Below are 12,596 nucleotides of genomic sequence, written 5' to 3' on the forward strand. Positions count from 1 at the left end.
AAAGCCAATTCAAGGCAAAGCAAAACAATGCCTTTTCTTGCAAAACTCTTTTCGTCGTAAAATACATTGGGTAATTTCATACGTAAAACAAAACAGACTCACATAATATGAACAAAAGCAGAGAAAACAAAAACAAAATTGCGTGTAAAATCGGTGACGGCTGCAGCGTCATTGTGCACAGCTTCCGTAACAGATCGTTGAGTAACTTCTGCGTCAGTTATCTTCACAACGATTGCACTCAACAGTTGCTTATCTTTATTTCGAAAGTACTGAACAACGCAAACAGTATCCGTGTCGTTTTACCTCAGCGAAGGAACGGGAAATGATCACAAGCAAATCGCGTGATTAGAACGAAAACAAATCGTCAATTTTACAACGTTTTCACCAAAACACGTACCGGTAACGGATCTATCAATTCAACTTACGTCAATTAACGTAATAACTCTCTGGCTATATAATTTAGGAGTGGTGAGACTCTCGGTATCAGAGACAATCTTTGAAGCAGTCGGAGCATAGCAAAATGAATCCAGCTAACGATAGCCATAGCCGCAGTTCAAGCGGATCTTTGGAAATCCAGTCTAAAGATGTCTACATCAGGTTTAAAGGAGCCTGTCGAAAACTGATCTTTCGATTTAAAGACAGCAAAGATGAGACCGATGACGATCTACTCGGGGTCGAACAACAGAACAACCAGATTTCAGTCGTAGATGATTGTGCAAAGGACACGAAACTTGGTGAAGAAGATCTTCCCAAGGAAACTGAACAGGATGAAACGTCCGACTGCGAGGACCTCACTGAAGAACATGAACTTCCTTCCGAAGTCGAGACAGAGGTAAAAGAGGAAACTCCTGAAGAACCAATAGAGTGTGAGGAAGTGGAAGAGCTACCAGCAATCATCAGCGACGACCAGGAGGAAACAAAAACCAGCGACTATGATCCTGAAGAGCAACACGATGATATGAAAGAAGATCTCGATGATACTAGCGATCATTTACCTGATGACGAACTCGAACAAGATGAAACCAAGGAAGATGATAACGAAATGACTGTTAAAGCAGAAGAAGAGCAATGTGAAAGCCAGGAAGATGAGGTGAAGGAAGTTGATGACGGTGAAGATGAGGTAAAAGAAGTCGATGACGGTGAAGATGAGTTAAAAGAAGTCGAATACGTTGAGGATGAGGCAATGGCTCAAGATGAAATGCAAGAAGAACTGCAAGAAGACGAAGTCGAAGGTGATGATGACAGCGATGTCGCTGTACAAGATGCCGACGTCATCGATGAAGAAAGTGAGCCTGTGGTTGAAGAACCATCAACCACCTCTGATGAAAATCACGAGATAGCACAATCCGACGATTCTGAAGAGCAACTTGAACCCACGACAGAGGATGCAGGTCCTTCGACCGACGGCAGTGATCTCGAAGTTGAAGAAGAAATGAGTGAGATCAAAGAAGAGGATGGAGATGAAGAACCAAGCCAAGAAACTAAAGAAGAAGAAGAACACAAGGATGACGACGATGATCAAATCATTACCATGCTTCAATTGATATTGAAAAAGCAAGACCTTATGCTCACGTTGCTCACGGGAGGGTTGATGAAACCAGCTATCTAGTTTGTTTAAAAAAATATTCGATATCGTTTTCGTCGTAGTTAGAGCTTCCTTCTGATTTAATTCGTCTTCATTTGCACAGTACCTTTGCTTGATTATTTTCGAAAACGTTGCAATCTTTTACCTCGTTACTCGGAAAAATAAATTATATATTCGGATGTACATAAAACAAAGTTTTTTTATTTCGAGAATATTTATTGGAGCCCTGCTCGGGTTTGCCTGCACCGCCCGCCAAAATAATCAAAAAAAACGCAACAGTGATCAAGACAAAAAGAAAATACTTCTGTGATAAAGAATTGTCACTCGTTGATGATAAAATAGGCTAAGTAATAAAATCACATTTCCAGTTCGAAAGATGGAAACAAAAAACGTAAAATTGAAATCGAATAAAATTTCTTTCTTTTCATGAATGTACGGCTACCACGGTAGGGATACAGGTAATACAAGAAATTAAACATTTGTTGTACATAGGTTTGTAAACATTGATACAAGCGTTGCTCTGAAGGGCTATTTACATAAGATTAAAGATCATGTTCCTTACCTTAGCTATACCCCTGTACAACCACAACGACATAGAGATGAACAGTTTATGTCATACAGCTGTAGCACTGCCATACGCAAGTCACAGCTGAAAGATTCAGCTTGGAGGTAGCCATGAAAGTTGTAATATGTGTCGATGGTAGTGTATCTGCGGAAGAGGCATTTTCATGTAGGTTTACCTCTGCAAAGTTTGTCATATATGATTCATTATTAAATAACAAGAGACGATTTTGGTACATTCAGCAAAGAGTAATTATGGTGTCGCTTAAAACCGTTACATCCTATATACCTCGTCACAACTTCCTGTATTACCAGTTCATGCAAGGAACTTTTTAAACGATTATTTTACTTTAGGGTATTTCAGGTCATTCCATACGCAAGGCAATGAGGTGCTCGCTGTGTACGTTGGAAATCAGCCTCATTTACCATCGTTTGTTTTTTACGGTGAGTGATTATTCACTACTTGGTCGTTGTTTGATTGATTATTTGAAATATATTAGACGATATTGCTAATGGCTGTGTTATTGACGGCTGTATTTACAAGATACAGTAGAATTCGGTTAATACATCCACCTCAGGCCAACATGTTTTTAGACGTAATAAGCGGTTGTTGTAAAAACAGATTTTAAATGCCCATGCTAAACTATGCCCCTGATGACTACAATTACGGCTATTCTAACGCAATCTTTTTGAATGGATAAACTAGTGTCGCATCACAATACTCCATTTAACGCATTGCTGCTTAAAATAACCAATTATTATTTGTACACACTAAAGAACAATTGGCTTGTTTGGGAAATCGAAAGTTGACATATTAAACAGTTGCTGGATGTATTAACCGAGGTTTTATAATGGGAAAGGTATAGGAAAATTTCGTCCCAAGGAATTTGGATGTAATAAGCGGTTGGTTGTATTAACCGTGTATGTATCAAGCGGTTTCTACTTGTATTTTTAAAAACAGAATAACCTTTTATTTACTATGAATGTTGTTTTAGAGGAGGCTGTTTTTCCAAAGGAAGAATTCCAACGTGCGGTTGAAAAATGCAAAAGCAAAATGGAAGAAATGAAAGCGAAGTACCTTAGCAAAGCAAAGGCAATGCAAGTAAGTAATTATACCTCAGCTACCACAACTGTCAAAAGATTTGTCGAATAAGGTTACAACTGTTTAAACATATCTAGAAGCTCACTATCTTCAAATCTGTCGCACAACCATATCTGTCGACACTAAAGTCAAATATTTGCACTAAGTCTTATATGTTTACTACGACCAATTTCATAAAATGTTCTTTGACGACTACAACTGTGCTTATTTGCGACAGCTTGATTGACAGTTTGTCAGCTTGATTAAAGTAAAGGTAAAAACATTACGTCAACATGCAATATCTGTTTTAGTGAGCAATTTCCGGAAATACAGTGTACTGTGGCTTCATTTTGTAATCAAAGTCGTTTTTAATTTTTTTGCTGCAGAGATTAAATCCCTGTTGTAGCTTTCAAGCCATGTTGAAGACTTAAATATAAACGGCCAATTTACCTCGCGTTTCAACAGTGCAGTAAAGAAGTCGTCATTATGATCTTTGCCGTACATTACCTTACCGATAGTACTCGAAGTTAACAGTTAATACAAAATGTAACTTTTTTTAGGTAAACTGCCGATTTCGCGTACTAGTTGGAGATGGTGGTTCACCAGGCGAAACCTTGGCTTCATTTCTGGAAAGTGAGAATGCAGATTTGGTGATAGTTGGAAGCAGAGGCATGGGAAAGATCCGACGCACTGTGCTTGGTTCAGTCAGTGACTTCCTAGTACACCATGCAAAGGTTCCAGTTGTTGTCTTCAGGGAGGAATAAACTCAGTATATATATATCATGATTGCTAATCTGTGCAGTATTGTTCCAAATTTATTTCTTAAAACGTGTAAATGCTTAGTGTAAAGTTGATCTCACAAGTTTCATCATAAATCTTATTATTGCCTTTTTTTATCCTGAAATTATCTGGCAAACGATTCCTGGCGTGAGACGTAAATCAATAAATTACTACTATATGTTGTAGACTGTAGAGTCAGAAAACAAATGCAGCAATGAAGTCGTGTAAATTGGATCGGACGTTCTCTGTCAAAGAGACGAACTAATTAGTAGCAAGTTGACTGACTTTGCAGCCTACACTTTGGATGCACCGGTTTAGAGAGTTCGGCAATTCGAATTGTTTGATACCTCCGGCAAGGCTCCCACCTTTGCCATTACCATTCATGAAATTTAAGTATTTTTGACACCCCAATGCATCCTTCTTCCCATATTTGCTAATACTTGTAGTAGCCTATTGTATTGGGTTTCCAGAGCAGAGAGCTCCGTTGGCATTCAATGAGATAAAAAATTTATGCTTAATTACTTGGCTGTTCGTCAGCATGTAAACGTTCAATCAGCGAGTCAGTTTGTTTGAACACAGGTACTGTATAATAGACCTAGCATATCATGTGCACGTAGGCCTATACCAATTTCGTGGAGCTGAAAAGGGGTCGAATTCTTCCCTTAAGCCATTTCCAAAAATAAATTCCAATTAAGAGAAGAAGCCATACGAGTGTCTCGTGTTATGTTTAAAGGTTTCCGATTTCGATAGCTATGTATAGTAGCAGAGTAGTCTACATGCACGTAGTGAATATTTTCAAAAAATATGCTTTACAACGTATTAATTTTTTATGTTTGATATTTAGTAGACGCAAGTTATAAAGGTGTGAATTGGTTTATTTTTGAAGTCAAGTGTCCTCAGACAATGACAGTCAATTGTGTAAATGAAAATGAGTAACTGGAGTAGGAAAAAAAACTTTGATAGTAGTTAAACTACGCAATGAGCAATGTAGGACATATGGTTTTGCGCTGATATTTAAAAAAAACCTAATTCCTACGGATTTCCTCAGCAGATATGAAAACATTAGCGATATATTTTGTTTATTTACTATCGAACGCTGCATGTCCTACATTTCGGCCATACCATACGCACAAGTAATGCATTCAGCTTCAGGATCATTACGTCTTCTTCTGAAACAAGGATACTTATACCGCAGTTCATTAGAAAACACGGTGTTCTTCTTTGGCATTATGGCTTAGCTTTTATGGTTTTCTAAATCAAAACAATGACAAGAAAATGATTAGGCCTCATGCCAAAAAGTCACATAAAAATATAGTTCTGTTGAAAATACTGTATAAGCAAGAAAACGCAAATTGCAAAAAGGGAGGACATTTGGGCGTTTTTCAGTGTCCTCGAAGGATCATTAATTTTTCTTCAAAGAAGAGGACAAATCCTCCTAAAATAAGACATATGGTAACCCTAGATAAGGTATAGGACAAGTGAAAAGAACGGGAACAAAACCTATAATTTAACTGATTGCTGTTGTCACAGAATGCGATAAGCGACATTTGCGACGAAAAAGCAAGTTTCTTTGGTATACAGCATTATCGTTTGTGCTATTTCCAGAAACACATGCTGATAAATTGAGTGTCAAATTACGTCCTGCAAAATGTTTAACTACTAACGCGATGCTCGATATGTAGGGAGCTTAAATTTGTTCTGCACATGCTGTAGAGTTAGTGAGCGCGTTTCGATATAGAAGTGAGAGATTAAATAGATTGAATAAGAACATTCCCATAATTATTCTAAAAGAACGCAAATACAACGAATAGAACTATTGTGAATATTTTTTTGTAAACCGTTGATTTATTTTGTAAAATGTAACGTTTAGATTACAGGCGTATGTCGACAAAAAGGCGAAAAGAATATCACTCTGGTAATTGATAATTAAGGCTGTGAAGCGAGGACAATTATTCGGGTTCGTGCAAATTTGAATATGTTAAAGTTAACCAGAACGAATCCCGAATCTATTCGTGTCGGCATCCAATGATAAAATTTATCAAAAAGTTGCCAAATCTTGCTGTAACATGACTTAATTACTGAAGACTAATGATTAAATGGCAATTTGAAAAGCAAAATCCTCAAGTAAATGATTTTCTATAAGAAATGCTGATCCTAGTTTAGCTTAGCCAGGAAAATAAATCATTATTTCATACGACAGTTGATAAATTTGTAAGTAGTATAGTATCCGGGTTCCTCATTGCTAGTATTCGTGTTCGCCCGAATCTACCGCACAGGCAATATTCGGCGAATCTATTCGGGTTTGGGTCCGTGTTGACCCATCCCTGGTAATTGACTTCATGTTATTTGCTCAGTTTAGAACGTAGGCAAGGCAGGATGAAAGTGATACTGGCTGGTTATTGCAAAACTGGGACCAAGTCAATGGCAGCCGCACTGGAAACTTTGGGCTACAACGTCTATGATTACTTGGAGCATTTTTGGTATCATTACGATGAATGGCAAGAAATAATATGCAGCCAGGGTGCCACGAAAGAACGCTTTCAACGAATGTACAAAGATGTAGATGTAGTCGCGGATATGGTACCGCTAAAATTTTGGAAAGAAATCCACGATGCTTTCCCTGATGCTAAAGTATGTTATAAACGTCTTGCTATCTGAAAAACCTTCATGAAAACCACGTTTTTACGCTATTGGCAGATCATACTAACAACAAGAGATGAAGACGATTGGCTCCCGAGTTATATTGCCCAGTGGAAATCAATGGATGATTATTTTTTGTTTAAAATGATGATGCTAATCACTCCAACAGGAAGACGGTTGTTTAAATACTATCAGTTAGGGGGTAAGCCAACAACATTGAAATTTACATCTAAATGAACTGATGATAAATTACTTTGCAGTAAGAATATTCGAAGGTGCAGTTATGAGACATCCTTTTGACTACAAATTTCTTCAAAACGAAACAATGATGAGATTGGCCTACCGTACACACCAAACAGGATGTATCGCGGTAAGCTTTGACAGCGGACATGGCGAAAATGTCTTACAACTTTGCAAAATTATTTTTACAAGAAAGCTTTCTTTCTACAGAACGCACCAAAAGACAAACTGCTTGTGTACAGTGTAAGAGATGGCTGGGAGCCTCTGTGCAAATTTCTGGGAAAAGAAATCCCTAACAAAGCGTTTCCACGTTTAAACAGCAGGAAAGCAATGTTTGACAAACTCAAGATAGATTCCCCAGCTATTCGCCGCATGAAACAAGAATTTGTAGTTTCTGTCTTTATTATCAGTAGCCTTGGAGTGTTGGGAGTGTACAAACTCTACCGAAGTGGACTTACGATTCCGTATCTTTATCCAGGTTTTGTCTAATTCAAATAAAAGCATTAATGTGGTTAGGCATTGACAGAGTTAGTACTTTACAATGATTAGAGCTGGGAAACCGTTCTCCTAAAAAGAGCGTCGTTCTTGCTCGTGATTGGAAAAAATGCTAGTGATTTCGGTGTTCTTTGAAGAAAAGAGCCAGCTCGTTTTGCCGCTTATGCTCCCGTTCTTTTTGGAAATTCAAAATGTTTTCACTCTGGCGCATTTTCCAAAACCAATTGCATTCGTATGTTGCAAATTTGCATTTTACTCCAACCTTTAATTACTTATCATTATTTGCTGTAAATGTTAGGAATTTTCATGGAATCCCAAGTTGAAAATTTTGTTTTGGTCACACCTGTTACAAATGTTTAATAGACGTGTGGAGTGTTTAGAACATTCCAGAATTGCACATGCCTAAGTTTAATATAACCTTCAATGTTTAACTTCCAAAATTGAAAACTTTCAAAGGATGAATCTTTTAAGTTATAAAAATAACGGCAACGTGAAACAAAGTACGTCAGCATGATGACGATTCGGCTCATTTGTGTGAGTCTATCTATCATCCCATTTGTAATCAGCCTCATTGACCATTGTAATCAGCTTAAAAAGCAAAGCGTTTATACTGATCCGCCATGACATAGTTCTGATGGGCTTAGTGTTGCGTATTGTCTTGATGTTTTTTCGTGGATAACGACGATTTTTCAGGACAACGAAAAATGTGAGTAAAAGTAGTCTCAAAGCAGTCATTTTTTATTCACTGTTTAAAGCCTTATAGTCTTATACTTTACGGCAGTCTAAAATCATAATATTTTTAAATCCAATAATTTGTGTCCATTTTGTGTGTTTGCAGCGTTATTTGCGCAAAAAAGGAGCCTTTAAAAAAGTGCACACTCACGGTTCCGTTTACATTTTGCAAAAAGAATGTCGCTGTTGAGATCGCTCATAACAAAAGGGTGCCCAGATTTGACAATGCTTGGAGTAAAACAGAGAAACAAACATTAATTACATAAATCAACAAATTACAAAACGTTCGAGTGAAAATTCAGAAAGCAACTTTATCGAAATTTCTAGATTTAGAAAATTTTCTTTTCCTTAAATCAATTTTCATGCACTGGTTCTGGGGTCTATAGTCAAGTCCGATCCCCAATTTAAGATCACCACTTCTTCATCAAAGTTTTCTTTAATGATATTTGATTTGTTTTATCGTAAACCTTAAACTGGAATCCACTTCACAGTCTAAGTACAAACAGAAGAATGTGGCAAAATCATACCTGAGATAGTGTATTTCATTAACAGTGCACCTGTGCCACTGGGTATGGAGTTTTAGCGTCAAGAAAGATAGTTCACTGTAGCGTCTTTTTTGCCGCTGCCACTTTAAGAAGGCACCACAAACGTAAAGGCTACACAGCTTATTAGGGTTTTTACTCGATCAGTGGTACTAACTACTGAGGTTTGAGTCGGCTGCATCACTTTGGATTTGATCAAATTGCGAGCGAGTCCAGTCGCTACAAATGGTGACCCCGAATCGACTAAATGAAGCGTCAAACACTAAGCGCTAAGATTTCTATGATTTTGTTGGACGTCTTACGTAGGGTTTTAAACCTGTGTAGACCAATCAGAAGGCAGCATGGTTGGTGTCGTTTTCTTGCCTGAGAATTAACGTAGCAGTCTGTGTGCTTCAATGTCCCATGTCGCGTGCAGAATTAAGCTAAAACTTAGCATGAAAGTAGTTTACATTGTTTTTAGGCCAGCAATTCTTGTGTTTATTTATACAGCGCCTCTATTAAGTTTGAATCATGTTTTTTTGATGGCAGTTTATGGAATGGTAGTCCATAGCGTACTAAATTGACATGCAAAATTTCAGAGAGCCCCATGCAGGATTTTTTAAGTAATCAGTCTTTTAGTAAATTCACTGCATAATAAAACAAACAAAGATTTTATGACACTTTTTGGTGTGTGAAGCCTCCTAAACACCCTACTTCTGTTTGTTATCACCCACTATGTGTTTGCCTGCACCATAACAACGATTTGAATGGCTAATTAAAGGTAACTTAGCCAATTTGATTTAATGAAAAATTAAACCACATTTTCTCTGACATAACTAAAGAAATCATTAACATGCGTGTATTATGGTGATTTTTTTTTAAATAGTAGCTATTGTTGCTCAGTGGCGGAACATTTGGTGTTTATGGACCGTAAACATGCGAGACGGAATCGATCGCCAGTTGCACTACAAATGGGATCCTCTTGAGCAAAGTATGTATGACCCCTGCTACTGCATGTTCAGTGGTCCCAGACAGTTCCAAATTACGCCAATATATCAACAAAAAGACAAGTTTCCTTTGGGACTTACACAAAAATATAAACTCGATCGGTAAGTGGAGGTCAAGCTGAGAGGAGTTATCGCCGATTTTAAGTCGGGCAAAAACTTTCCTCAGTTCAAGGATAAATAGTGCGATACCATACCATGCAGGGATAGTAGCTACGGCCTGAAAATGTTAGCCAAATAAATTGCTTCCGCCATCAAGGATGAATTGGAATGCTTGGAATAGGTTGCCGAATTTACCGGTAAGAAGTTTTTAGATGTAGTGGTAATCACATAGGCTATGGCTATGTGTAAACTAAACTGCTTAAACCTAATCATATACGAATCAGCTTGCCGAAAAGAAAGTGCGCCGGTACCGAAGGTGGTAGGCATTGCCTAAACTACTTTTACCGGTAACTGCCTTTGACCAATGAAAGTGATTTCGTGTGAGCGGTAACATCTACGCTTTAAGAGCTTTGTTACTTTTCAGCTCGAATAGACTCGAGTCAAAAATGACATGGTTACAACCTTGGGCTTAGTTGGCTAGGACCTAGTCAATGAACTTAGAAAACTTACCGTCCTGCTTGATTGTTGATAGCATACATAATACAGTTCATAGTTGTATATTTGCTATTCCCACACTGTCTAGACTCTAGACTCTAGACTCTAGGACAGGGATGTCCAACCTGCGGCCCGCGGGCCACAGTGCGGCCCACCTGAGATTTTTGTGCGGCCCGCTAGTCATTTTCACTCCAAAAGTATGTACTTCATGTACCCATTTTTCTTGAAATTTAATAGGTTTTGCGGCCCATTCAATTATTTCAAGTGACAATGCGGCCCACCATAATAAAAGGTTGGACATCCTTGCTCTAGGACAATACATCGACCTATAAGTCTGCAGAGACTAACTTATCATATGTTAACTTAATTTACCTGTCCAATTATCTGACTCTATTGTTGTGTGCGGTTAAAATACTCTAACTTCTTGTCAGCCGAAAGGTTTTAATATTATAACAGAAATAGTTTACCAGAAAAGCTTTTATTGTAGGTGCTCTACACTTTCTCAATATTACGCATAATCAAGAGCATATAGCAATACTACTAATTATAAGATGTCTATTGAGTTGCAATCACCATGACTAGCGTAGAAAGCTCATCTGTCTCTCTCTGCTCGCTGGTAGAATTGCGAGCTTATAAAACATGAAGCAATGGGAATAAAAATGTTCGACAAAAAAAAGGAGCATTTCAGAACATGTAAAGCGCGGAAAACAATGTGTTGGCAATGGGAGTTACATGCAGTTGAAGTTGACACGTAGATAAATTAATTATCAGTATAAAGTTAAGAAACGGGCATTTGCAATAAAGATTTCTTATCAGCACAGGTGCCGGAAACAACCTGGGAACGTACTAAAGGGAGTGTTCACACGAATTTATTCAGAGCAAGTTTCCAAATATCAAACGACAGTTAAAGTGTTATCAAAAAACAAGTTCATAAACTTCAATCAGTAACTAGAAAATAATTTTTCAATAAATGATGTAAGGGTATTAAAAATTCGACACAGGCCGCTACAAGTCAACAAAAACACAATTTAACAACGGCATCGGGACTCGGTACAGCTTTACAAGGTGCATGTCTTGTAAAGTTGTTAATTACCTAACCTAGGCTACCTCGGTGGAAATATGAAAGGTTACATGATCTTCAGCAACATTCCAGCGTACACCTGCAAATCTTTTCGCCGCTAGTAGACTATATTGGTTTGCTGCAAGCATCACAAAGTTAAAGTTCACCGATCTCTATAAACACAAATCGGTGAAAGTCGCTCTAACATCAAAACTTCTTGATTTCTTCGCTATAATGATGACGCTTACAAAATTTTGAATGACAATCTCGGATCAGTTGATCCGAGTTTCTGTTGCACAATTAAATTTAGTTATTATTCGAAATCTAATCCAATCTGCAATCGAGATCAATTTTGTTCCGACTTTCTGCCTACCGCCCTTAGTTTTTTAAAAACAAGAAAATTACTTTAAATTTACATATAACATAAAGATTCGGAAGAATTGAAAAAACTTGTTACTTTATAAAAAATCCGAAATAGCTTAACTTTACGACCGGCTTATTTCATCTATGTATGTCATGCGAAGAGGGTTTTTTAAACAATCAATCCTACCGTTCTTCTCTCGTATTGCATTTAATACATACCATACCACGCAGTTAACCATCCGCTTACAAGTAAGATCCTTTTCGTGGTTTCAGGCTTTGAAATCGACATGGGTAAGCCAAGCGGTCTTCGTTGTGCCCGAAAATTGAGAAACAGGCGTCGTGATCAGAAATGGCACGACAAAGATTACAAAAAGTCCCACTTGGGAACAGCATTAAAGGCTAACCCGTTCGGTGGTGCGTCCCACGCCAAGGGAATCGTGCTTGAAAAAATAGGCGTTGAAGCCAAACAGCCAAATTCCGCTATTCGCAAATGTGTCAGGGTTCAACTGATCAAGAATGGTAAGAAGATAACCGCTTTTGTACCCAACGACGGTTGCTTGAATTATATTGAAGAAAACGACGAAGTTCTGGTTGCTGGATTTGGTCGTAGTGGTCACGCTGTTGGTGACATTCCAGGTGTTCGATTCAAGATTGTAAAGGTGGCCAACGTTTCTTTGCACGCTCTCTTCACTGGGAAGAAAGAACGTCCAAGATCATAAAAGGACTCAAATGCTTACACCGAAATGCTAGGCCTACATATTGTTCTGCAATTGTCAGTGATAATACGTTGCTGATTTGTTTCGGATCATAATACAAGCACTGGAAGGATTTACATGTCTGAATTTGTTCTGGTAGGCCTGTTACAGGTGTAGGGTAGTTTTTTAATTCAGTTAAGTTAGAGATTATAATAGGGTTTAAAAAACTGTGCACTAAATCT

The 12,596-nt window shown here is 37.9% G+C and overlaps 3 protein-coding genes across 3 annotated transcripts; all 3 read left to right on the forward strand.

Moving 5' to 3' along the window:
- Positions 1-2,214: 2,214 nt before the first annotated feature.
- LOC143452318 (uncharacterized) lies at positions 2,215-4,189 on the forward strand. Its single transcript, XM_076953239.1, has 4 exons — positions 2,215-2,315; positions 2,501-2,590; positions 3,142-3,248; positions 3,788-4,189. The coding sequence occupies exons 1-4, from the start codon at positions 2,261-2,263 to the stop codon at positions 3,989-3,991; spliced, it is 456 nt and encodes a 151-aa protein (XP_076809354.1). The 5' UTR covers positions 2,215-2,260; the 3' UTR covers positions 3,992-4,189.
- Positions 4,190-6,366: 2,177 nt separating this feature from the next.
- On the forward strand, positions 6,367-7,398 carry LOC143452138 (uncharacterized). Its single transcript, XM_076953000.1, has 4 exons — positions 6,367-6,638; positions 6,705-6,849; positions 6,908-7,017; positions 7,098-7,398. Exons 1-4 carry the CDS (start codon positions 6,384-6,386, stop codon positions 7,374-7,376), a joined length of 789 nt encoding a protein of 262 aa, XP_076809115.1. The 5' UTR covers positions 6,367-6,383; the 3' UTR covers positions 7,377-7,398.
- Positions 7,399-11,904: 4,506 nt separating this feature from the next.
- Positions 11,905-12,487, forward strand: LOC143451502 (small ribosomal subunit protein uS12). Its single transcript, XM_076952112.1, has one exon. The coding sequence runs from the start codon at positions 11,947-11,949 to the stop codon at positions 12,376-12,378; it is 432 nt and encodes a 143-aa protein (XP_076808227.1). The 5' UTR covers positions 11,905-11,946; the 3' UTR covers positions 12,379-12,487.
- Positions 12,488-12,596: the final 109 nt, after the last annotated feature.

The sequence above is a fragment of the Clavelina lepadiformis genome, chromosome 4 (genome assembly GCF_947623445.1).
Source record: "Clavelina lepadiformis chromosome 4, kaClaLepa1.1, whole genome shotgun sequence".
NCBI classification, from domain to species: domain Eukaryota; kingdom Metazoa; phylum Chordata; class Ascidiacea; order Aplousobranchia; family Clavelinidae; genus Clavelina; species Clavelina lepadiformis.